General features: G+C 41.4%; 1 protein-coding gene across 1 annotated transcript in view; it reads left to right on the top strand.

The window, feature by feature from the left end:
• Window positions 1-7,700: 7,700 nt before the first annotated feature.
• Window positions 7,701-25,994, top strand: part of TOPAZ1 (testis and ovary specific TOPAZ 1) — a 76,322-nt gene continuing 58,028 nt past the window's right edge. The window contains 2 exon segments of the mRNA XM_062200101.1: window positions 7,701-7,914; window positions 8,517-10,977. Coding sequence (XP_062056085.1) covers window positions 7,701-7,914; window positions 8,517-10,977 — 2,675 coding nt within the window.

The raw sequence follows: 25,994 nt of genomic DNA, 5'->3' as shown, positions 1-25,994 counted from the left end.
GACGAGATTGTTTCCACGGTCCTGTTCTGCGCACAGCTTCCTATGTTGTGCCGTTCTGGACTGATCACATTGAGTCAGAGAGCTCTTTTGACTCAATGACAGAATGAGAAGAGACTCTTGAGATGGAAAAGCCGGAGTTTCTGGGGCCCGAGGGAAGAGTGGCAGCCCTTATTGGCTGGAGAGTGAATTGAGACTCTCAAGTCTGGGCTTGGCTATCTGAAGTAAAATATTTGGGACAAGTGGCAGGCTTTGAAAGCTTTCATTTTTCTCTAGAGGTAAAAATGGCATGCTGCTTTTAGAACACGTAGTGTGTTGCACTGCTGTACTAGAGTCCATGTTCTGTTGCTAATAACACAGACTGGGCAAGTTTTAAAGGAAAGAGATTTGGGCTCATGGTTCTGGAGGTGCAAGGACCTTCAGTCGGACTGCACCTGTGATGACCTCCTTACTCGCGGAGTCCTGAGCCTGTGCAGGGCAACACAAGGCAAGAGCCGTGGAGCACGTGTGTTCATGGGTATCTTCTATTTTCTCTCCCTCTGATCATAAACCGCCAGGATTGAATTATGAGGCCTCCACCCATGATCTTACCTGAGCCCAACCACGTCATAAAACACCACAGTCAGATTAAGCTTCCACCCTCCCACTGTCTTACGATGGGTATTAAACTTCAACCAATAAACCTTGGAGGAACACTCAAATAATATCCAAACCATAGCAATTACCAATATAGGTGTACCAATGTTACATATATATCTCATATACACACACACCTCCCAATATGTTACAGACCAATATATACTGGCATGTAACATACTGTTATGTATATATGTATATATATATATATATATATATATATAACATACTGGTATGTGTATATATACATATATATATATATACACGTATACTTCACTAAAGTGTAATTTAGGTTAAACAGTTTTCTCACCTGTGTAATGGTGTATAATACAGTGATATGTGTATATTGGCAAATGTGTATATGGTATAGAACATATCTGTGCATATATATATATATATATATACAAAGAGAAGTTGGCATGAGTATATAGCCTGAAAAGCCAAAGATACTTTTTATAAATTTTGCTATTCTCAAATCAGTTTCCCTTGTATGAGGGGTATTCAAAAGGGGAAAGAAAGAAATACACGTTTCTGGATATTTTACACTTGTTCGACCTAAGTTCCACTTTATTGAAGTACCTAACTAAACCACCTGAACTGTTCCTCCAAATGGCCACAGTACTCATTCTTGATGCAGAGCTCCCATTCCCCAATGATTAAGACACATCATAGTCAAAGGCACCAGGTCCTGCTTTCAACCCAGAGAAAGCAAAGACAGCCATCTTTCCTAAGGGATGCATGGTGAAAACAGTGGTTTTAAGAGGCAGGAGGGGTAAAAGAGAAGGGTAGCCGGGAAGCTTCCCTGAGGGGTCATCCATGCACTGAATCTTGGAGACAGGAATATGTAGTTTACCAAGTAGACAAGGAAAGGAAGCTAGCATGTAGGCAGACACAGGCATGATGGAGCATGCTGGTACCAAGTGGAGACCATGGAAATCTAATAGACCTATATGTCAGTTACCATCACATGCGGCTAGTTGAGGCAGCCTTAGTCTGTAAGTCTACGTCAGCAGCAGGCAGCCCATAGCAGTGTGAACCCTGGCATTAGCCCCATTCTGCATTGTTATCAGTAGGCTGTGGAATCCATGTGTGATTCAGCATTGTGGCATTAGTGGCCATGGACTACCCATCCCATTCTGTCCCCAACCCTAGACAGCACAACAAAAAGAGCGTAACTGTTCTCTTGTGGGAAGACAAAGGTGGGTGGGTACCCTGACATTGCACAGAAACATGGGGCTGGTCCCTCCATGATGGGGCCCAGAGCCAGGCAGAATCCCATGGCACCTAGCCAGGCTAGTGACTATGGATGACACATTTGGGACTACCCCGGCAGTAGAAAGAGGCTTACAGAGATGAACTACCCCTTTTTTGACACGTTCCCAGTTCTTTCTGAACAACATACCAACTTCAGATCTGGGACAAGCCTGGGCTTGGGGCACCCTCCAGTACTTACACAATGACCACATACCAACAGAAGACTTGTGGTAAACCTGGACTTAGAGCACCATCTGGTGCTGAAATATAGAAGTGTCCACTGGCTCAGAGGAAATAAACACATTGCTTAGAATTTCTGAAAGGAGGAGCCTGTGGCGTAGTGGTTGCCATCACCTGTGGTGCCAGCATCCCATATGGGTGCCAGTTGGAGACTCAGCTGCTCCCCTTCCAATCCAGCTCTCTGCTATGGCCTGGGAAAGCAGTAGAAGATGGCCCAAGTCCTTGGGTCCCTGCACCCACATGGGAGATCCTGAGGAAGCTCCTGGCTCCTGGCTCCTGGCTTCAGATGGACGCAGCTCCAGCCATTGCAGTCAGTTGGGGAGTGAACTGGTGGATGGAAGACCTCTCTCTCTCTCTCTCTCTCTGCCTCTTCTTTCTCTGTGTAACTCTGACTTTCAAATAAATAAATATTTTTTAAAAAAGCATTTCTGAAAGAATAACCACAAACAGAACTAGATTATAAAGACTGGAAAGCATCAAAAAACTTCAAGGAACCATGATCTTACCTAACAAACAAAAGGGACTAGATACCAACCAGACAACAAATGACATCTATCCATTCACGGATGAAGAATGCAAAACAGCTGTTTTAAGGAAACTCAAAACTTCAAGAAAACAAATACAAACAATTCAATATTCTTTTTATTTATTTATTTGACAGGTAGAGTTATAGACAGTGAGAGAGAGAGAGAGACAGAGAGAAAGGTCTTCCTTCCATTGGTTCACTCCCCAAATGGCCACAATGGCCAGAGCTGCGCTGATCCAAAGCCAGGAGCCAGGTGCTTCTTCCAGGTCTTCCACGTGGGTACAGGAGCCCAAGCACCTGGGCCATCCTCCAATGCCCTCCCAGGCCACAGCAGAGAGCTGGACTGGAAGAGGAGCAACCGGGACTAGAACCGGCACCCATATGGGATGCTGGTGCTGCAGTCGGAGGATTAACCTAGTGAGCCACGGCTTTGGCCCCCCAATTCAAAATTGGAACAGAGAGAATTAACAGACAGAAGTAATTTTTAAAAAATCAAACAGAAATCCTAGAGCCAAAGTACATTAAGCATAATTTAAAACATAGTAGAAGGCATAACTAGAATAACAGATCCAACAGAAGAATTTGTGACCATGATAAAGATATAAGATATGAAAACAAGTAATAGAAGGAGAGAAATGAAAAGGCCAAGAGGAATGAAGATAGCTTATGGGAAATTTGGGACAGCATTTAAAAGCAAGTACCTGAGTTGTTGGGGTTCAAGAAGGATTTGAGAAATCCAAAGGGCAGATTGCATATTCACATTGATAATGACAGAAAACTTCCTCAATCTAGAGAAGGCTGCAATTATAAAGGCACAGAATGGGCAGACGTCAACAGATTCCACTCAACCAAGTCTACCCCAAAATAATCATAATGAAAGATTCTAATCTAAAGATAGAGAGGGGGCCTGGGCTGCAGTGTAGCAGGCTAAGCCTCCACTTGCGGCGTCAACATCCCATATGGGCACCAGCTCGTGTCCCAGCCGCTCCTCTTCTGATCCAGCTCTCTGCTTATGGCCTGGGAAAGCAGCAGCAGATGGCCCAAGTACTTGGACCACTGCACTCACATGGGAGACCTGGAAGAAGCTCCTGGCTCCTGGCTTCAGATCAGCCTAGCTCCAGCTGTTGCAGCTTTTGAGCAGCGAATCAGCGGATGGAAGACCTTTCTTTTTGTCTGTAACTCTACCTCTCAAATAAATAAATAAAATAAATAATCTTTAAACAAAAAGAGATAGGGAGAATTCTTGGAGCTGGTGTTGTGGTGCATTTGATTAAGCCACCACCTATCATACCAGCACCCCATATGAGCATCAGTTCAAGTCCTGGCTGCTTTGCTTCTGATCCAATTTCCTGCTAATGTGCCCAGGTAAAGCAGTAGAAGACAGCTCAAGTGCTTGGGCTCCTGCCAGATCAAGTTCCTGGTTCCTGGCTTTGGTCTGGCCAGCCCAGATTGTCGTGGCCATTTGAGGAATCAATCAGTGGACAGAAGATCAGTCTCTCTCAATCTTCCCCTCCCCCTGCCACTCTCACTCAGCCTGTCAAATGAATAAATCTTTAAGATTCTCAAAGCTGCAACAGAAAATAATTAAATAACACATAGGGATACCCCCATTCACTTTATTTAAGACTTTTCATCAGAAACTTTACAGGCCAGGAGGGAGTATAATGAGACTTTCACAGCACTGACTGAAGAAAACTGCCAACCAAGAACACTTACAAAGCAAATCTATCTTTAAGATAAAGACATCACCAAAGAAAAGCTGAGAGAATTTATCACCACTAGACATGCCCTACAAGAAATGCTAAAGGTAGTTGTTCAAAATGAAAAAATCACATTGTTTACAAGTAAAACACCAAAAGGTAGAAAACCAACTGGTAAGAATAACTACACAAATTCAGAATGCTCTGACATTGTAAACATGGCACATAAATCATTCATATCTTTAGTATGCACACTAACAATTAAAAATAAGATTAATTACTTTAATATGTTAAGAGGCAATGCTGAAAATTATAAAATGGGGCCGGCACTGTGGCTCAATAGGCTAATCCTCCACCTTGCGGCGCCGGCACACCGGGTTCTAGTCCCGGTCGGGGCGCCGGATTCTGTCCCAGTTGCCCCTCTTCCAGGCCAGCTCTCTGCTGTGGCCCGGGAGTGCAGTGGAGGATGGCCCAAGTGCTTGGGCCCTGCACCCCATGGGAGACCAGGATAAGCACCTGGCTCCTCCCTTCGGATCAGCGCGGTGCGCTGGCTGCAGCGCGCCAGCCGCGGCGGCCATTGGAGGGTGAACCAACGGCAAAGGAAGACCTTTCTCTCTGTCTCTCTCTCTCACTATCCACTCTTCCTGTCAAAAAAAAAAAAAAAAAGAAAGAAAAGAAAAGAAAAAAGAAAGAAAGAAAAAAGCAAATTATAAAATGGAACATCGAAAATTCAAAATACATGGGATAGGCATTTGGCTGAGTGGTTAAGACTCTGGTTAGGATGGCTGTGTACCACAGCAAAGTACCTAGGTTCAGTACTCAGCTCTGATTCCTGACTCCATCTTCCTCCTAATGCAGACCCTGACTTTAGAAAACAGTGATGACTCCAGGAGTTGGAGTCCTGCCACCCATGGAGACCTGGATTGAGCTCCCAGCTTCAGCCCTCCGGCCATTGTGAACATCTGAGGAGGGACCTGGCAAGAGCATTCACTCTCTCTCTAAACTTTTAAAAACTTCAAAGATTAATTCGAAGTGTGGAATGAAAGAAAGAGAGAAATGAAAACACTATCATCCATCTGCTGGTTAACCATCTTCCCCCGCCACCCACAATGGCCCCAACAGCCAGTGGTAGGCCAGGCTGAAGAAAGAGCCAGGAACTACTCCACCCACGTCTTCCAGATGGGCTATACAAACCCAAGCATTAGGGCTATCCTCTGTTACCTCTGAGGGACATTGGCAGGAAACTGGATAGGAAGCATAGGAGTAGCCAGGATCTAAACCAGACATTCCCAGTATGGGATGTGGGTGTCCCAAGACATGACTTAACTTACTGATCCACGATACCCACCCCTAGAATGTTTTGAAAATTTCAAAATGTGGGGAGAAATGGAATATAAGTGTAGTTTTTGTTAGTATTTTTATCTCTTTTGTTTCTTTTCCTACCTCTACAGTCAACAAGGGAGCAAGGATGGTTCAGTATATACAAATCAATAAACATGATCTTCCACATAACCAGAATGGAGGAAAAAAATGACCATCTAAAAGAAGCAGAAAAGAGTATACAATAACATTCAATATTCTTTAATGATTAAATGAGAATTTTCATTGGCATATAAAGAACGTATCTCAACATAGTAAGTTATTTGACCTCACTCATACGTGGAATCTAAAAAGGCTGATCTCATAAAAGTCAAGAGTATTACTGTGATCACCAAATTGCTGAAAAGAAAAGGAGAGAGAAAGGGTTGGGGAAAGGTTGATTATTTAGACAGGAATAGCTAGCTAGATAGGAATAAGAACTTCTGGTGGTTCATTGCACAGTAGGGTGATTATAGATAACAATAATGTTCTATAAATATTTTCTAAAAAGAAAAAGCTAGGATTTTGAAGGTTTTTTAAATCATAAAGATGAATGAGATGTACCAGTTCACCCTGACTTGAACATTATACACTTCATACATGTATCAAAACATCACATGGTGCCCATAAATATGGGTGATTTTTTTTGACAATTAACATTTTTAAGTTTTCAAAAATGATGATTTTATGGCTCTCACAGGAATAAAAATGAAAGGTTTTATTTCTCTGATTAGGCAACTTTTATAATCAACGTTTCAAAGAACAAGAAAGACAGAGTTACAGAGAGAGGTAGAAACACCGAGAGAGGTCTTCCATCCGCTGGTTCACTCCCCAGATGGCTGCAACGGCCGGAGCTGCACTGATCGGAAGCCCGGAGCCAGGAGCTTTTTCCAGGTCTCCCACGTGGGTGCAGGGACCCAAGGACTTGGACCATCTACTACTGCTTTCCCAGGCCATAGCAGAGAGCTGGATGGGAAGTGGAGCAGCTGGGACTAGAAGGGATGCCAGCACTTCAGGCCAGGGTTTTAACCCACAGCGCCGCAGCGCCGGCCCCTAGACCCTTGTTTTTAATGACTGTCACGAATCTGCAGTCTATAGAATTGTAAAACAGTTTCCACAAGAACCAGAGAGATCTTTGGAAGGATGACTTGCATCCATAGCTTTCCACTGAAGCACAAATCTTTCCCTACAGGGACAGTTAAGACAAAACTCCTAAATACTCAAGGTTCACATCATACCACACTTAGGGGTCTGGGCATCTCTCTGAGTTGTAGTCTTGGAGCACAGGAGATTCGCCAGGGGGCAAGCTGGGGGATGCCAAGAAGCCTTTATCAGGTGAGGGGCATGACTTTGCAGCAGGTGGCAGCTTGACTGAAACCGCTCAAAGACGGCAGCCCAGAGAACATTTGGGCTGGGTCAGTCACAGACACAGGAGGGCCAGGGCCGGAGTCATGGCCAAGAGGAACCAAGAAACAGGAAAGCAGGAGCGGGCAGACCTAACGGCTGTGGATGAGAGCTGAGGCCGGGAGAAGACTGTCCCATGGCCCCTAGGTTTCAGGCTCAAAGCACCGCCTGCATGGTGGTGGCACAAGCACGCGAGGGATAACCAGCTAAGGTCTGCGCCTCCGAGTCCGCCATGCTGCTGATCTGGCTGAGCGCACCACAAGACGTCGGGACGGAAGCCATGGGCGGACACGGGTGTTTGGGGGCGGCCGCGAGACGGAAGGTCCAAGCCGAGGCGCGTGCACAGCCTCACTACAGCCCCGCGCCCACGAAACGCCTTCGGGAGCCACGAGGACCCGCGGCCCTCACGCCCGTTAGGCCTCGCAGCGCCTTCCCGGCCTGCCGCGCGCGGGCGCCCCACTTCCGCTTCCGGCGGCGCTGAGGGGTGGACGGCGCGGGCGCTGGCCGGGGCGGCGGGCGTCTGACGGCGGCGGGAGCTGCCTTCTGCGGGCTTGGGAGCTGCTGCGAGCGCAGGCCCAGGGCGGATGCGGTGGCCGACGTCCCCGGGCCCCGCCACGGCCCCTGGGCGGGAAGGCGACGACGGGCGAGGCCTGAGGAAGCGGAGCCGGCGGCAGGCAGCAGGGCCCCAGGAGGCGGGCGGCGGCGGCGGCCCTGAGGCCCGGAGGCGCGAGGAGAACAGGCCGAAGAGGAGGATGGTGGCCCGGGCGTCTGGGAGAGAAGTAGAAAGTGACACGTCGGGTGAGGTGTCCCGGGCTGGGACAGCCGCGAGGCGGCGAGTGGAGGGGTCGGGGGACCAGCTGGGCCCTGCAGACCCCTGGGCCCGGACAGACAGAGCTGCAGCGAAGGCGGCGGCGCTTGCCTTGCCGTGGGGAAGAAAGAGTAAGAAAGCCTTGAGCGGTTGCGCCCATCAAGCTTTTGCACCCAGACTGTGCCATCTGTGCTGTACCACCCGTCTGTAACTGGAATCCGTGTGGTCTTAAATGATGCACCTGGTTGACCAGGAAAAGGGGGAGGAGAGAAGAGGGTTTTCTTAGGTGTGTGTTCTCATGGGAACCCTTGATCGGGATTGCTGTAGGAGGAATTCCCACTAGTATGGTCCATATTTGCTACCATAGAAGGATGATGCTAAGGGTTCTTCGGCTGCCTTAGAATTTATTCCGCTTTATATGTAGCTCCATAACAGAGAGTAGGTATTTTCTTTTCTTTTTTTGAATGTGTATTTCCATACAGCTGTCAGGGGGAATGGAAATAGATGGCTTCATGATTAAAACAATAATAATAATACTGCTTTTTTCCATTAGTGTATAATGTTTTATGATATGTTTTGTTGTTTTGATCAGCCAAGGAAAAAAGAAAAGTTACTGAAGCATCAAATGATGATCTACAGCCAGGGATTGACCTGGTAAGAAAGGAATCATTAACCAGTTCATCATCTTTCTAAGTAGTGGAGTGCAGTGAATTTCAAAATAGGGCTTTCTTGCAATCTTTGGGTAAGGAAGGTTTGGTAGAAAGTATTAAAAGAAGAATAGGAATAAAAAAGTTTAAAAGGTTAGAAACTTAGCCTCTCCAAGTAACTGAAAATAAGGTTATACAAAATATTAAGGTTGCATTTCAAGATGAACTGTACAAGAATACACCAAAATACTTTTGTAATTGTTTATCACCTGGAGTAGAAAAGAATGCCATTTTTAAATTACATGATTCCAATTGTTTCCTCCATCCCAAGGGTTGTAATGATGAAAACAACTTTGCATGTAAACTTGATGATGGATGTGTGCATGTAGCAGAAAATTCCGCAAAGTTAAAGAAAGAAAACCTTAGAAGTCTTGCAGAGAAGAGTGACACAAATAGTATTCCTGAGCTCTTAAAAACTGAAGAAAATTTAATGGGAGAAAATAAATTATGGCTTGAAAGGAGTGATTTATACCAAAGTAAAAATAATGGCTTACTTTCCTACCTCCAAAGTGAAAAAAATAAATATTCATTAGAGGAGAGTAATGTTGGGAGAAAAACCAGGAAAAAGATGAAATTGTCTGAAAAAGAAGAAAAGGTTCTTGAGATGAATTTCTCTGCTGTGTCTACAAGCTCTGAGTTGGTGTTGCAAGAAAACCAAGTGGGTACCAAGGGTAGAGAAGCAGAGAGCCTAGAGGATTCAAGAAGGCCTAAAGTTGAATTAAGAAAAGTAAACCATAAAACACTCTCTCCAGTGGATCATTTATTAAGTCTCCCAGAAACACTAGAAACAGAAATTCCTAGACATCATGTAAATGCTGTGTTTCAGAAAACCCTTGAATCTCTTTTGAAAGAAGAAACAAAGAACGCTTCAGAGTCCGTAGGATGTAAAATCGAGGGAGAAAAGAGTTTGATTGACAAACAATCATTGGCAAACTCCATAGTGAAATCACCTAGTGATTGTCATCATACTGAAAAGAAATCTGCGCGAGAAGACTTGAGAAATGAAGCTGAGGAATCAAAGTTCAGTTGTCACAGAACAATACCAATGACTGGCAGAAGAATTTGGCCTTACTATTCATGTGCTAGAATATCTGCCAGATGTTGGAAAAAGACTTCCTTGCTGCAATCAGATTGCTCTCTTCCTGGGTCTCGGGAAAGTTTTAGTCAGGATGATTTGCTTAATGACCAAACAAACCAAACTCACTTGGCTGACTCCAAATTGTTGTTACGGAGTTCCTTAACAGAAAAAAGCATTGACTCTTCAAGTAAAGAAAAACTGGATTCTAATTTAAATGGTTTGTCTTTAGTTTCTATGGTAGGACCTACTTTGGCTATAGAAGAATCTGTGGTCAATGATGTTAAAAAGACAAAGTCAGAGGAGCACAGCAAAATTTCAGAGGTAGTTACTAATATTACTGAAGATACTCCATTAACTGTGACTCAAAGCTCAACAGGAAGTAAAAAAAAAGACAGAGGGAATTTAATGAAACCTAATTTGACAGCGGCTTCCCAGGATGGCCAGGAAGCAAATAACTTAATAGGCAAAACTGTTCATCGAAAAGCCTGCATTGCAAAGCAAGCACTTGTGGTTCCAGACTTGGTTAAAATATTGAACACAGGACGGCTAACAAATTTTAAAATTCCTTTACTTAAGAATAAGACAGAAAAAAAACGAGAAGTAAATGCCAAGTCATCAGAGAGAGAAACATACAGTCCCTTAGAACTTCTTGACAATGTATCTGGAGCAGAGGGAAGACAGAATAGGAGTAAAGAAAATGTCTCCACAGCAACTTCAGTACCTCCTTCATCTTTGAGTCTACAAAGTAATATAACTCCAATGCTAGCTAGTTCTGACTCACTCTACAGCAGGAAGTCCTGTGGTATTTCTCCAAGCTTTACAAAACAAGGCAGTGATAAGCCATCTCATCACATCTCTGAACCAGGCAATATTGTTGCTAAGAAAAAAGTTGTTTCTTTTGCAATTGAAAATACTACTTTTTCTTGCAATCCTAAGTGTTTAGAGGAAAGTCCTTCCTTCTGCTGTAATGAACAAGAAGTATTTGAACCAGTGTCTTCTGAAGTTAGTGGTAGAAAAATGACTAAGAGATTTTCAGAAATTAAAGTCGGGTTTCCAGATATTCTTAAAGCGTATGAAGATGATGTCCTCTTGATTGATGTAATTCAAGATGACCCAGACCTCTTTGGAGTCTCCAGTGAAGGAGATTTCTCATTTACTTCAGAGGTCCCCAAGATAAGCCAGGAGCCCAGTGTTGCTGAAGAACGGCAGTCAGTAGACTGCCAGCCTGTGGAACTTCCAGAAGAAGGTGAAGCAAGCAATGACTTGAGGTATGCATGTGCAAGTGTGCCTTTTGGTGCAGATTCTTGTTAGAAATTTCAAGGGCAGCCTTTGCTCTTAGATGTTACTAATGTATTTGGTGATCATTGAAGCTCATTTTAAAATTTGTTAATGCAATATAGCATATCCAGTATAATATAGCATATTACTGCTGATACTCATAAATGTCATTATGCTAAAATTTAGAGTTGAAATAAAGGATTATATAAATCTTGACTGCTATAATGGAGCAGATTAGCTATTCAGAATTGAAAATCATGGTTTATAAAATGGCTTTTTAAATTACAGAGATTGCTGCTTTCAAACATCAGATTTATTTCAGTAAATTATTCAACTATAAACAGGTAAACTTAACTCACCCACATAACTTACTTAGGTCAGTGCTGAGTATTGTAACCCATTTTCTGGGGCACCTTGTAAGATAAAACATGTTGGAGACTAGAGAAGCCTTGGACATCTTTGTTTGAAGAAATTAAGGGCTTGAAAGTAGAGTCAGTAGTTAAACTAATTTCCAGAGGAAAACAGTGTAGAAATTTTGGATGGAAGTACCTTAAAGATGATGTTTTCAAATGGTGATTTTTCTCCTCCAAAAAAAGGGCTACTTATTTAAGTTTAATGGAGCTAACTAGTACCCTTTATGCTTAGAAACTTAGTCTATTCTGGTTGGCCCCAAATTTATTTAACATTATATCATATTTTACTAAACTTTTAGAAATTTTCAAGCCCTTATATTTGTATGTTATAATACTTGAATATTGAAATGACTTGTGAACAGACTCAAGGACACATAAAAACACTTTCCAGTAAAATTTAGTGATACATGACTTGAATTTCTCTGGTATTTATACATTTTTTGTTACCTTTGGGATATCTTAACTCTTCTTGATGTTCTTAGTAGTGCAAGAGTTTGTAACTTATCACCAGTTAGAATGCTTTCTGTGTGCCAACTGGAGGACCAACAGCTTTATTTATCATTTCTAATGATGTAATGAGATAGGATAATAACCTTCCTATTTTGAAGATGAAAAAACTGAAGATGATAACTTGTCACTTCCCAGTATTACTCTGTTAGTAATAGAATATGGTCTTCAACTGTCCTGTCGTAGTTTAAAACTAATGGCTGAGAGCTTGAACTTTATAGTATGAACTAGGCTTTTGAGTCTTCTCATTGTTAGAAAATAACTACATGACCTCTTTAAGCAAGTCATTTCATATTACCTGTAAAATGGGAAAGTCCTTCCCTCAGGATTGTGAGTATTAAATCAAAGGATGGGTAGAGAAGATTTAGCATGGTGTTGGATGAGTCATAAGGGCTCAGGAAATATTTGTTGAAGTTTTAAAAAAGTTATAGCATGCTTCCTTTGAGAAATACAAAGAAAAAATAGAACAAATCTTAGATTCAGGAGCAGGCTTCTCTTTTGACAAGATACTGACAGTAAGCTACAGCCAAAAGTAGAAAGAAAGAAATGTGAATTAAATTATAGAAAGTTCTTTATTATTTTTTAAGAGAATAGTGGCTGATTTTGTAAAAATGATACTACATATTCATCATGCTAGTCTATAAAAGGGGAATTAAATCCCACCACTAAACAAATTAATTACTCTGTGTATGTATCATTCCAGATACCTGTATGCATCAACATGACATAAGATTAGAGGAACTGAATATGCCAATTTTCAGTGGAAACATTCAAGATAATTTACATTTAAGTAGAAAGGGCAAGAAACTGAAAAGAAACCAAAGGCATTGCAGAATCAATATACTTCTTTGCCACAAGATAGTACTAAAATTATCAAATTGTTGAACTCTTTACTTAGTATAGAGTTGATCTTCAGTGTATAAAGTTAATTGAAAATGGATCTTAGTGGAGAATGGGACTGGGAATGGGAGGAGGAGGAGGAAGGGTGAGAGTGTGGATGGGAAGGCAGGTATGATGGGAAGAATCACTATATTCCTAAAGTTGTACTTGTGAAATGCATGAAGTTTGTGTTCCTTAAACAAAAGGTTTCTTTGGGAAAAAATTCAGATAACTAAAGAAAATGTAAATGGCATAAATTTTAAATAGAAATAGAAAATTTTAACAAAATTTTAAGGGCAAGATTGGGTGACAAAATGACTATGTACAGCTTTGTTCATTTTTCATATTAGAAAAGCAAACTGTTTAAAGTTGGAACACACATTAAAAAAGTACAGATAACTGGTGCCAGTGCTGTGGCATACCAGGTAGAGCCAGTGCCTTCATGAAGTGCCAGCGTCACATGTGGGAACTGGTTCGAGTTCAGCTGCTCCACTTGCGATTCAGCTCCCTGCTAATGCACCTGGGAAAGCAGCAGAGAATAGTTTAGGTACTTGGGCCCTGGCAGCCACAGAGAAGGCACTGAGGAAGTCCCTGGCTCCTGGCTTCAGATTGGCTCAGCTCTGGCCACTGTGGCCCTTTGGGGAGTAAACCAGCAGATGGAACAGCTGTCTCTGCCTGCCTGCCCCCCCCCTCCTCCTCCAGCTCTGCCTTTCAATTAAATAAATCTTTTACAAAAAGATAGAGATAACAGAACTCAAACTCTGAATAATCCTTATTTTTTGCCACAGTGTCTTGGCTTTCCACGACTAAAGTGCTCTCATGGGCTTTTCAACCAGATTAGAATGCCTTAAGGGCTGATTCTGAGGTCAGAGTGCTTTTAGGGCATTTGTTATTCTGTAAGTCTGTTATATGGACTGCTTCCTATGTTGGAAGCACTCCTTTTTAATTCTATTATTATTACCAGGCACATAATCCTATTTATATGATCACTTTAACACTTAATCCTATCTATATGATCACTTTAATGCTTAAACCTTCCATATGATCACTTTAACACTTAAAATGCTATTTTTACCACCCAGCTTAAGGGGATTTGGGGTGCCATGGCAAGGTTTTAAACTGTACCCTTAGAAATAAGTCCATAGGCATGTATACAGAACTATACAGCTTTATAGTTACAAACTTCATACTGTTTATGATTACAACTTTAGGAGCATGGTGATTCTTCCCACCTGCACTCTCACACATCTTCCTCCTCCTTCTCATATTCCCACTCTTATTTTTACCAAGATCTATCTACAGTTAACTTCATACACATATAATTAACTGTATGTTAAGTAAAGAGTTCAGAAAATAGTAAGGGAAAAAAAAACACTCCTCAACAGTCAAGACAAGGGCCATTCAAAGTCATTGTTCTCAAAAGTGTCAATTTCACTTCTACAGATTGCCTTTTATGTGCTCTGCTAGTTTTCACAGATCAGGGAGAACATGTGGAATTTGTCCCTTTGGGACTGGCTTATTTAACTAAGTATGATGTTTTTCAGATTCTTCCATTTTGTTGCAAATGACTGGATTTCTTTTTTTTTTTGCCACTGTGTAGTATTCCATTGTGTACATGCATAATTTCTTTATCTACTTTTCAGTAGACAGGCGTTTGGGTTGATTCCATGTCTTAGCTATTGTGAATTGAGCTGCAGTAAGCATGACAGTACAGATAACTCTTTCATAGGCTGATTTCATTGCCTGTGGGTAAATTCCCAGGAGTGGGATGGCTGGGTCACATGGTAGGGATATATGCAGGTTTCTGAGGAATCTCCAAATTGTCTTCCATAGTGGCTTTGCCAGTTTGCATTCCCACCAACAGTGGATTAGTATGCCCTTTTCCCCACATCCTCACCAGCATCTGTTGTTAGTTGATTTCTGTATGTAAGCCATTCTAACCGGGGTGAGGTGAAACCTCATTGTGGTTTTACTTTGCATTTCCCTGATGGCTGGTGATCCTGAACAATTTTTCATGTGTCTGTTGGCCATTTGGATTCCCTCTTTTGAAAAATGTCTGTATAAGTCCTTTGCCCATGTCTGCACTGGGTTGTTTTGTTGTTGTGGATTTTCTTGATCTCTTTATGTATTCTTGTTATTAATCCTTTGTCGGTTGTATAGTTTGCAAATAATTTCTCCCTATCTGTCAGTTGGCTATTCACTTCCCTGAGTGCTTTTTTGGAATACAGAAGCTTCTCAATTTTATGTGATGCCATTTGTCAATTTTTGTTTTGATTGCCTGTGTCTCTGAGGTCTTTTCCAAGAATGCTTTGCCTATGCCAATGTCATGCAGAGTTTCCCCAAGGTTCTCTCATAATTTGATTGTGTAGGGTTGCAAATTTAGATCTTTAATCCATTTTGGGTGGATTTTTGTGTAAGGTGTAAGGTAAGGGTCTTGCTTCATACTTCTGCATGTGGAAATCCAGTTTTCCCAGCACCATTTGTTAAAGAGACTGTCTTTGCTCCAGGGATTGGTTTTAGCTCTTTGGTCAATATAACTTGGTTGTAGATGCTTGGAGTGATTTCTGGCATTTCTATTCTGTTTCATTCATCTATCCACCTGTTTTTGTACCAGTTCCAGGCTGTCTTGATTATAACTGCCCTGTAGTATGTTTTGAAATCTGGTATTGTGATGCCTCTAGCCTTGTTTTTGTTGTATAAGATTACTTTAGCTATTCAGGATCTCCTGTATTTCCATATGAATTTCAGCATCATTTTTTCTAGATCTGAGAAGAATGTTGTTGATATTTTGATTGGTATTGCAAAGAATCTGTAAATTGCTTTTGTAAGCACAGAGATTTTGATGACATTGATTCTTCCAACCCATGAACATGGGAGATTTTTTCCATTTTTTTGTGTCTTCTTCTGTTTCTGTTTTAATGTTTTATAATTATTGTAGAGATCTTTGACATCCTTGGTTAAATTTATTTCAAGGTATTTTATTTTTGTAGCTATTGTGAATTTGATTGATCTTAGAAGTTCTTTCTCAGCTGTGCCATTGTCTGTGTATACAAAGGCTATTGATTTTTGTGTGTTAATTTTATATCCTGCTACTTTACCAAACTCTTTGTTGAGTTCTGATAGTCTCTTAGTGGAGTCTTCTGGTTCCCCTATATTGTAGAATCATGTCATCTGAAGATAGGGATAGTGTGACTTCCTCCTTCCAATTTGTATCCTTTTGATTTCTTTTTCTTGCCTAACGGCTCTAGCTAAAACTTCCAGTTCTGCATTGATAGCAATGGTGAGAGTGGGCATCCTTGTCTGGTTCTGGATCTCAGTGGGAATGCTTCCAACTTTTCCCCTTTCAGTAGAATGCTGGCTGTGAGTTTGTCATATATTACCTTGAATGTGTTGAGGAATGTTCCTTCTATACCCTATTTGCTTAGAGTTTTCATCATGAAAGGGTGTTGTATTTTATCAAATGCTTTCTCTGCATCTATTGAGATAATCATGTGGGTTTTGTTCAGCAGTTTGTTAATGTGATAAATCACATTGATTGATTTGGGAATTTTGAACCATCCCTGCATACCAGGAATGAATCCCAGTTGGTCTGGCTGATAGTTCTGATTTGTTGTTGGATTTGATTGGCTAGAATTTTGTTGAGAATTTTTGAGTCCATGTTCATCAAGGAAATTGGTCTCTAGTTGTCTTTCTCTGTTGTATCTTTTTCAGGTTTAGGGTTTAAGGTGATTGCTGGCTTCAAAGAAAAAATTTGGGAGGATTCCTTCCCTTTCAGTTGTTTTGAATAGCTTGCGAAGAATTGGAGTTAGTTCTTTAAATGTCTGGTAAAATTCAGCAGTGAACCCATCCATTCCTGGGCTTTTTTTTCTTGGAAGGGCCTTTATTACTGAATCACTGTCTGTCTTGCTTATGGATCTGTTTATGTTTTCTGTGTCTTCATGACTCCATTGAGGTAGGTTGTATGTGTCCAGGAATCTATTTCTTCCATGTTTTCTAGTTTGTAGGCATACAGCTCTTTGTAGTAATTTATCATTCTTTTTACTTCTGTCCTGTCTGTTGGTACATTTCCTTTTTTCATGTCTAATTTTATTGATTTGGGTCTTCTCCCTCCTTTTTTTTGTTAGTTGGGCCAATGGTGTGTCAATTATGTTTACTTTTTATAAAAATTCGGCTCTTTGTTTTGCTCATCTTTTGTATTTTTTGTTTCAGTTTTGTTAATTTCTTCTTTAATTTTAATTATTTCTTTTCTCCTACTAGTTTTGGGTTTGGTTTATTGTTGTTTATTTAGGTCCTTGAGATGCATTGATGGCTCATTTATTTGGTGCCTTTCCAATTTCTTCATGTAGGCATCAATTGCTATAAACTTTCATCTTAACATTGCTTTTGCTATATTCCATAAGTTTGTTTGTTTGTTTGTTTGTTTAGACAGGCAGAGTGGATAGTGAGAGAGAGAGACAGACAGAGAGAAAGGTCTTCCTTTTGCCGTTGGTTCACCCTCCAATGGCCGCCGCGGCCGGCGCGCTGTGGCTGGTGCACTGTGCTGATCCGAAGGGAGGAGCCAGGTACTTATCCTGGTCTCCCATGGGGTGCAGGGCCCAAACACTTGAGCCATCCTCCACTGCACTCCCGGGCCATAGCAGAGAGCTGGCCTGGAAGAGGGGCAACCAGGACAGAATCTGGTGCCCCAACCAGGACTAGAACCCTGTGTGCCGGTGCCGGTAGGTGGAGGATTAGCCTGTTGAGCCATGGCGCTGGCCTATACCCCATAAGTTTTGATATGTTGTATTGTCATCTTCATTTGTCTCTAGAAATTTTTTGATTTCTCTTTTGATTTCTTCAATGTCCTACTGTCCATTCAGGAGCATGTTGTTCAGTTTCCATGTGTTTGCATATGTTCTAGAGATTCTGGAGTGCTGATTTCCAGCTTCATTCCATTGTGATATGAGAAATTGCATGGTATGATTTTGAGTTTTTTGAATTTGCTGAGACTTGCTTTATGGCCTAGCATGTGGTCTATCCTAGATAAAGTTTCATGCACTGATTAGAAGAAAGTGTATTCAGCCATAACATGGAAAATTCTATAGTTATTTGTTAGGTCCATTTGGTTTGTTGTGTCCATTAACTGTGTTGTTTCCTTGCTGATTTTCTGTCTGGTTGATCTGTCCATTGCTGAAAGTGGGGAATTGAAGTCCCCCATTACTATTGCATGGAAGTCTATGTCTCCCTTTAGATCCATTAACATTTCTTTTAAATAGCCATGTGCCCTGTAATTATGTGCATCTGTGTTTATAATAGTTACATCTTCCTGTTGAATTGACCCCTTAGTCATTATATAGTGCACTCCTTTGTCTCTTTTAACAACTTTGTGTAAAAGCTTATTTGTCTGATATTAGAATGGCTATACCAGCTCTTTTTTAGTTTCTCTTAGCATGGAATATATTTTTTCCATTCTTTCACTTTCACTCTGCATGCATCTTTGTTTGTGAGATGTGTTTCTTGTAGGCAGAAAATATATTGGTTTTGTTTTTTAATCCATTCAGCCAGTCTGTTTTTTTTAACTGGAGTTGAGACCATTTACGTTCAAGGTGACTAATGATAAGTAAGGACTTTGCCCTGCCATTTTTCCTTAAGGGTTCCTGTTTTGCACTTTGGCTTTCCTTTGTACTTTTACTAGGAGATTTCCTGCCTTCTTTCATAGTGATGACCATATTTTTGTGTTTCTGTGTACAGCACATCTTTAAGCATGTTTTGCAAGGCTGCAAAGGTGGTGACAAATTCTTTCAGTTTCTGTTTGTTATGGAAGGTATTTATATTGCCTTCATTCATCAATAAGAGCTTTGCAGGGTACAGTATTCTGGGTTGACTTGGACTTTTTCTCACCATTCTACCCTAGCCTGTAGGGTTTCTGATGAGAGGTCTGCTATGAGTCTAATTGGAGATCCTCTGAAAGTATTCTGGTGTTTATCTCATGCACATTTTAGAATCTTTTCTTTATGTTTTTCTGTGGAAAGTTTGACTACAATGTGTTGTAGTCAGATCTTTTTCTGTAGACCAGATCTTTTCTGGTCATATCTTAGGAGTTCTGTGTGCTTCCTGTATTTGTATGTCCCTTTCTTTCTCCAAATTAGTGAAGATTTTTGTTACTATCTTACTAAAAAGGCCTTCTAATTCTTTCTTTCTTTCCATGCCTTCAGTAACTCCTAGGACCCACATGTTGGGTCATTTGATAGTATCCTGTAGAGTCCCAATAGTGTTTTTTTAGTTTTCTAATTTCTAATAGTTTTTGGTCTGACTGTATAATTTCCTCTGATTTGTCTCATAAGTCAGATATTCTTTCTTCTGCTTTGCCAATTCTGTTTTCAAGAATTTTCACCACGTTTTTATTTGTTTTATTGAATTCTTCATTTCCAGTATTTTGATTTCTCTTTAATATCTTGATGTCATGTATAGATTCCATTAGTTCATGTGTTTGCTTCTGATTACTTCTAATTAACCCTACAATCAATTTTTCCAATTCCGTTCTTGCATTTCCACAATATCTTCATCTTCATATTCTAGTATTGAAGTATTGTGTTCTTTTTGGTGTGTCATGTTGTCTTCCTTATTCTTGTTACTTGAATTGCTGCATTTATTATTTGTCATTTCTGGAGATACTCATTGTTTGGTTTCTTCTTTGTTTTTTCCCTGTGGCAGCTTTTATCTTTGGACTCTGCCTCTGTGGATTAGTGGAGTATGGCATGTGGTGGGTATGGCCAGGGAGCCCTGTTCAGTGCTCCAGGCCGATGGGAGTATCCAAGGTGACATCAGGTTGGGCATAGTAAATCTCTTTTTTATCATTATTTTTTTAATCAGAGGGGAGATTTGTTCTGCTCTGTTGGCGTAGTCTCAGCTCACCACTAGTGCCTGGTGCTAGCCCCAGTGGGTATAATATTCATCCATGCTGCCACAAGAACCACACAAAGGATCTGTATAGTCCTCAGTGTAAGCACAAATTCCACAGCAATGATCACCACCAGAGAATCAGGGAGCCCGGATCAAGTGGAGCCTCCCCCAGTGTCTGCCCAAAGTCCCAGCCACACCCTAACCCTCCCATGCAGTCTTAGTGTTTTCACAGTCCTGGCACACAAACCTCCCACAGTCACAATGCCCAGCCCCCTGTCAGTTCTCCCCGCCTGACTCTCTGCTCAGCTGTTGCTTGGTGTGCAGACAAAAAGCTAGTACAGCTATTAGGTAGGTGAAAAATGGTGCCTGCCCTCTATCGGATTGTTAGAGGGCACTGTTGCAGGGTGTTGGGGAGAGAGAAACATGCCCCCTCTCCCCCCACCCCTGCTTATTTTTTCTCCTCTAGTTTGGCAGATATACTACCCCTGACAGAGCTGTAAGCTGGATTCCCTCCAGGCTCTTCCTGCAGCTTTATTGCCAGTGACTTGGGCTACTGCAGAGTGGTCTCGCCTCATTCCAGGGCTAGTGCTGAGGTTCTCGGCTGCTTGGATCAAGTTGTGCACATCCACACCCTCCACATAGGTCCACCGTGTCCCTCTAATTTGTGTGGAGTTTCCTCTGCTGTTTTCCCCCTAACTCTTCCCCGAGACTGTACTCTCCACTTTTTTAAAACTATCTTCTAAACTAGAGCAGTAAGCTCCCTCTCTATTCAAATATCTTAATCTAATTCCAATAGTCTGAATTTAAAATAGTTCTTTTTGGTTGTTTGTTTAAAATGATTCTGTGTTTATTATGAATACTTTATACTGTCCACTAATCTTACTATTTTGATTCATATCTTGAGTTAGCTAGAATTCAGAACAAAACTGGAGAAGCGTTCATCATTACCATGTTTTCTAAGGTCTTAGGTTCATAAGATTGGCATAATTGGGTTTAAAATGATCAGTATACAGTTTTCTTTTTCACAACTGTGTAAACATTGCTCCTGTGCTTTCTGGATTCTATTGTTGTACTAGAAAACCCTGAGTAAACTAACATTTCTGCTTTAGAATTGGTAATTATGTATCAATTTTTCCTGAAACTATGGTGAGCTATTTTGGTTTGCAGTGTCAAGTTTTTACTTCAAATAATTTTTCTGTTGTCTCTAAATTTTATTTCCCTTCGTTTCAGAAGCACCAGTTATACTTTTCTTGGCTCTTTTTTTGCCTTGCATATCTGATTCTGAAATTTTTAAATGAGCCTTGTTTTCATATTTTAATTTTTGTTCTGCACTGAAAATCCCAGTTTCTCAGTCATTTACAGTGTTAGGATAAACCTTAATGGGGAAAACTAGAGGCATGGTAACCACGTATGAAATGTCGGGAGTCGCATATAAAGTTGTTAATGGTTCCAGAACTAAATAAAGCTTGAAATATAATTTCTAATGTCAGTTCTGTCCATTTTACCACTTGCTAAGTTCATATGCTTCTGTTCTATCCTCTAAGACGTTGAGAGGTTGAAACCTACTAGAATGAGTTTTTAATTTTACAATATAAAAGTGAAAGATAGAAAGACTAGGCCCAGATATTGTCAGAAGCTCTGGGCAGACGAACCTGAGCTGTTTAAATTGTTGGAGAAATATTGTCAGACCTGATTAGGGAGAATTTGTAATGTTTTTAAATGGTGGTAGAATACTTATTCACTGTCAGGCTCAACAGCGGGAAAGTGTATATTAAAATACAAAGCATTAAAAAAGTATTAGAACTTATCTATTAAAATTTGAATTGGTGAACTCAGAAATTTGTAATGGCTGAAATTGGCCAACTTTGTAATTTCCTGCATCATTAGAAATTATCTGAGATTTCCAATAATAGTGCAGGATAATTAATCTGTAGTAGATTATAGGATTATTATTATCTGCTAAACTACCAGTTGAATTAGACTGTAGCATGGATTGTTGAGATTTTTAAGAATCTGCCAGAAATTGATGGAAATTAATATGTAGGTAGGGAAAGAAACTAATGTGTTTGAAACAAAAATATAGAAACTTAAGTATAAGAATAGTAGGAATTTATAAAAGAGAAATTAAAAGGCACTTGGGGCTGGCGCCACGTTCACTAGGCTAATCCTCTGCCTGTGGTGCCTGCACCTGGGTTCTAGTCCTGGTTGGGGTGCTGGTTCTGTCCCGGTTGCTCCTCTTCCAGGCCAGCTCTCTGCTGTGGCCTGGGATAGCAGTGGAAGATGTCCCAAGTGCTTGGGCCCTGCACCCGCATGGGAGACCAGGAGGAAGCACCTGGCTCCTGGCTTCGGATCTGTGCAGTGTGCTGACCATAGCAGCCATTTAGGGGGTGAACCAACGGAAGGAAGACCTTTCTCTCTGTCTCTCTCTCTCACTGTCTAACTCTGCCTGTCAAAAAAGAAAAAAAAAGGCACTTGGATCTTTGGAGTTTGGATTGATTTAGATTAACAAAGAGGAATGGGGAAAAATTTGAGAGGTAAAGTAGCGAAGTGGAATATGCAGGGGGAAACGTAGAGGAAGATGTGAATGTGATGTATATGGGGAAAGTTATGAAGGCTTTTGTGACTCCTTTGGGCAGAGGCAGGAGCCTTACATTCCCATAACACCCTCTGCTACCTCATTGATGCACTGGTTTCATTACAGCAGGATATGTATGTCCCTCACTTGCTAAACTCGGGCTTCTTGAGAGTGGGACATGTCCTTGTCTTACTTAACTTTGCAGTACAGTCCCTTATACATTGAGGGAGAGGAGAGAACTAGGTTTCAATGCCTAGTTAAGAGTATTGCAAACTGTTTCACAAGTGCCAAGATTGGAATCTGAATGTAAATGAAGACAGTGAAACCTTTCAAAAGGAAGTAAATATGGAAGAATGGTGTGAAAGAAGGTTTGATAAGTAAGGTGATGCCAGATCAGGGAAGTTGACAAATTGAGTTTGAAACTTTCATATGAGCACAGAATCAATGATGATGGTTAGGGATTATTGATTATACTAACCATTGCAACTTGGACATATAGCCGTTAGCCCATTGTCCATCCCAGAACTGAAAAATTATAAACACAGACTTCAGTGGAGGGGTGGGGGCCAGAATGGATCATACCAATGCACACAAAAGAGAAGTCTACTACTTTTGCCCAGGGGTTTGAGTCCCATTTAGACCCATGCCTAGCATGTATCTGTTATGAGCAAATTATATCCGGGCTCTAAATAACCAACTGCAGTACTTTCTCAGAATCTGACTTAATCCCAGTTTATTCCCTCAGAAGAGTTGGCCTTCTAGAATAGAATAGTCTTACCACCAATTTTACCAAATCAAATGATTTAAGAAAATCAAAACATGGGGCCAGCGCTGTGGCTCACTTGGTTAATCCTCTGCCTGCAGTGCTGGCATCTCATATGGGCACTGGATTCTAGTCCCGGTTGCTCTTCTTCCAGTCCAGCTCTCTGCTGTGGCCCAGGAGGGCAGTGGAGGATGGCCCAAGTGCTTGGGCCCCTGCAGCTGCATGAGAGACTGGGAAGAAGCACCTGGTTCCTGGCTTCAGATTAGCATAGCTCCAGCCATAACGGCCATTTGGGGGGGTTGAACCAATGGAAGGAAGACCTTTCTCACTGTCTCTTTCTCTCTCACTGTCTAACTCTATCAAATAAATTTTTAAAAAATTAAAAAATCAAAAACAGGCTTCACCAAAAGAAAGGGCATTGTCTTTATTGTGACTCCCTGTGTGTTTTTCAAGAAGCTTACTTTTCTCTCCCTTTGCATTGTATAGCTGGTTGGATCCTATAGTATAAGTTTTGTACTGTATTTATTAATCCTAATAACTGATTTAGTGTCTGTCCTATGCTAAATAAATTATTTCATTTAACGCAATAATTCTGATGCTAAAACTTGTCCTCTCTTTATAACTGAATCACAGTGATTGACTTGCCCAAGGATACATGGCGTGTAAGTATCATAGCTCTCTGGAACTACAAAAAGCCTGCTCCAAAATCTCTTCCCTGTCTCCACAACTGTCTGTTGGAAGAGTGGCGTTTTGTTTATTTCTTTGGCTTTAATTCAATTATTCAATTTCTCTATAAACTATCACTTTTGATCACTTTCTCTCCCTAGTGGGATAATATGGAGAATCTTCATTCTGGTGTTTTTCTCTTTGGGACCACAGAAAACATTGTTTCTTGTGGGAATAAAGAATATTGTGCTTGGTTGAGCAACTGTAATATCAGGAGACCTAAGCACCTCCCAGCATGGCATCATGCTAGGGAAGCTCTGACCCAGTGAATTGGCACAGTGACATTTCCGTTGTTATGGCAGTGCTGACTGCTGCATAATTGCCCTAGTAAATAGGTGGCAGTCCTGTCCTGTTCACAAACCGTGTGTGACTGCGTAAATGATGAACACTGACTGCACTCCGCCGGTTGTTAGCTTCTCAGGAGGAGACATAGCATTCTGAATTCTTCTCTTGGGCAGTGCTTTTCACACTATTAATTTTAGTAATTAGTCTAAAGCAGTCATCTTCTGACCTTTTTCAATTACCCACAAGAAAGGTAATGTTTTTCATTACTGTATAGTGTACACATAAAAATAACCTGACACAGTAGGTTTACAAAAACAATATTTTCCTTATTACAAGTGATATGGTCTCATCTATTTCAGTGTTTAAAAGCTTCTTGATTGGGACACAATAAATTTCATCACTCACTTGAAAAATGCTCTGAGACAGGCCTGGCTTTATATAATCTGTATAGATCTTCAGAGTAAATTTCAGTCTCTCTCAACAGCTGCATCCCCATTTTTGGCTCAGATCTCTCTTGCTTCTCAGTATTTCTATAGCTACATCCAAGTCTGTTTTCTCCACCTTTACTCTTTCTACCTCTCATTTTTTCCTTTCCCACTCTAACTTTCCATTCTAGCAATGCAAAACTATAACATGTTTCTGTAGACTGCAGTTTTGCTCAGTTTTTTATTCTTTTCTAAATTAGGTGGCTTTCTTTGAGTCTCTCCAGTTCAGAACCTAGACTACTGATTTCAAGAGGACCACATGTAATTCGGTCTTCCTTGTAAATGAGCTATTCCTGGTAACAAGTTTCTTATATCTGTATAAATGATACCAATAGTATTATAAATACTACATTAGTGCTTTGAAATTAAATCTATCTACTTGGTATACCTATTTATGAATGCAACTTTCAGGATAATTAGAGGCCACAGAAGTCTCCTCCTGTTCTTCTCTATGGAGTTACTTAATCCTGTTCATGCAGTTACCTGAATCTATCTCATGACTAGTCCTTCCTCTCAGTTCCTGCTGCTGCCACTCTGTTAACTTTCTAGCAGATTATTGTAAACGCCTCTTGGTTGATCTTCCTGAACTCCCGTACTATCTCCTTTACCACGTGACATTCTGAAGTAGAAATTCTTCTGCCCGTGACTGTTGAGCCTGCTTCACCAGGTGCTAGTCACCTTTAGAATTGCTTGGCCTGGCTCTCTAAGGCCCTGCATTGGATCTTCGTTCCCTTCCATCTCTGAAAACTACAGCCTTGAAGGAAGGAAAGTGGAGTGAGAGGCTAGTGAAAGATGAAGCGTGCAACTTGCTGTTTCCATTATGTGCCGTGTACTGTGATCTTTTTGCACATGTTGATCTAAAAGTCCCTTTCATTTCTTTCAGTTTTCTTTTTTTTATTTTTTTGACAGGCAGAATGGACAGTGAGAGAGAGACAGAGAGAAAGGTCTTCCTTTTTCCTTTGGTTCATCCCCCAATGGCCACTGCGGCCGACGCACCGTGCTGATCCGAAGCCAGGAGCCAGGTGCTTCTCCTGGTCTCCCATGCGGGTGCAGGGCCCAAGCACTTGGGCCATCCTCCACTGCACTCCCGGGCCACAGCAGAGAGCTGGCCTGGAAGAGGGGCAACCAGGACAGAATCTGGCACCCCTACCGGGACTAGAACCCGGTGTGCTGGCGCCGCAAGGCGGAGGATTAGCCTAATGAGCCGCGGTGCCGGCTCATTAGGAAGCTTTTAACACCTTGCACTTTTTTAAAAAAGATTTTATTTATTTATTTGAGAGGTAGAGTTACAGACAGTGAGAGGAAGAGTCAGAGAGAAAGGTTTTCCTTCCGTTGAATCACTCCCCAGATGGTAGCAACGGCCAGAGCTGCGCCGATCCAAAGCCAGGAGCCAGGTGTCTCCTCTCAGTCTCCTATGCGGGTGCAGGGGCCCAAGGACTTGGGCCATCTTCTACTGCTCTACTGTGCACCGGTTGCAGCGCGCCGGCCGCGG

Source organism: Lepus europaeus, chromosome 9, assembly GCF_033115175.1.
Source record: "Lepus europaeus isolate LE1 chromosome 9, mLepTim1.pri, whole genome shotgun sequence".
NCBI classification, from domain to species: Eukaryota; Metazoa; Chordata; class Mammalia; order Lagomorpha; family Leporidae; genus Lepus; species Lepus europaeus.
This window is presented reverse-complemented; position numbering and strand designations above follow the sequence as displayed.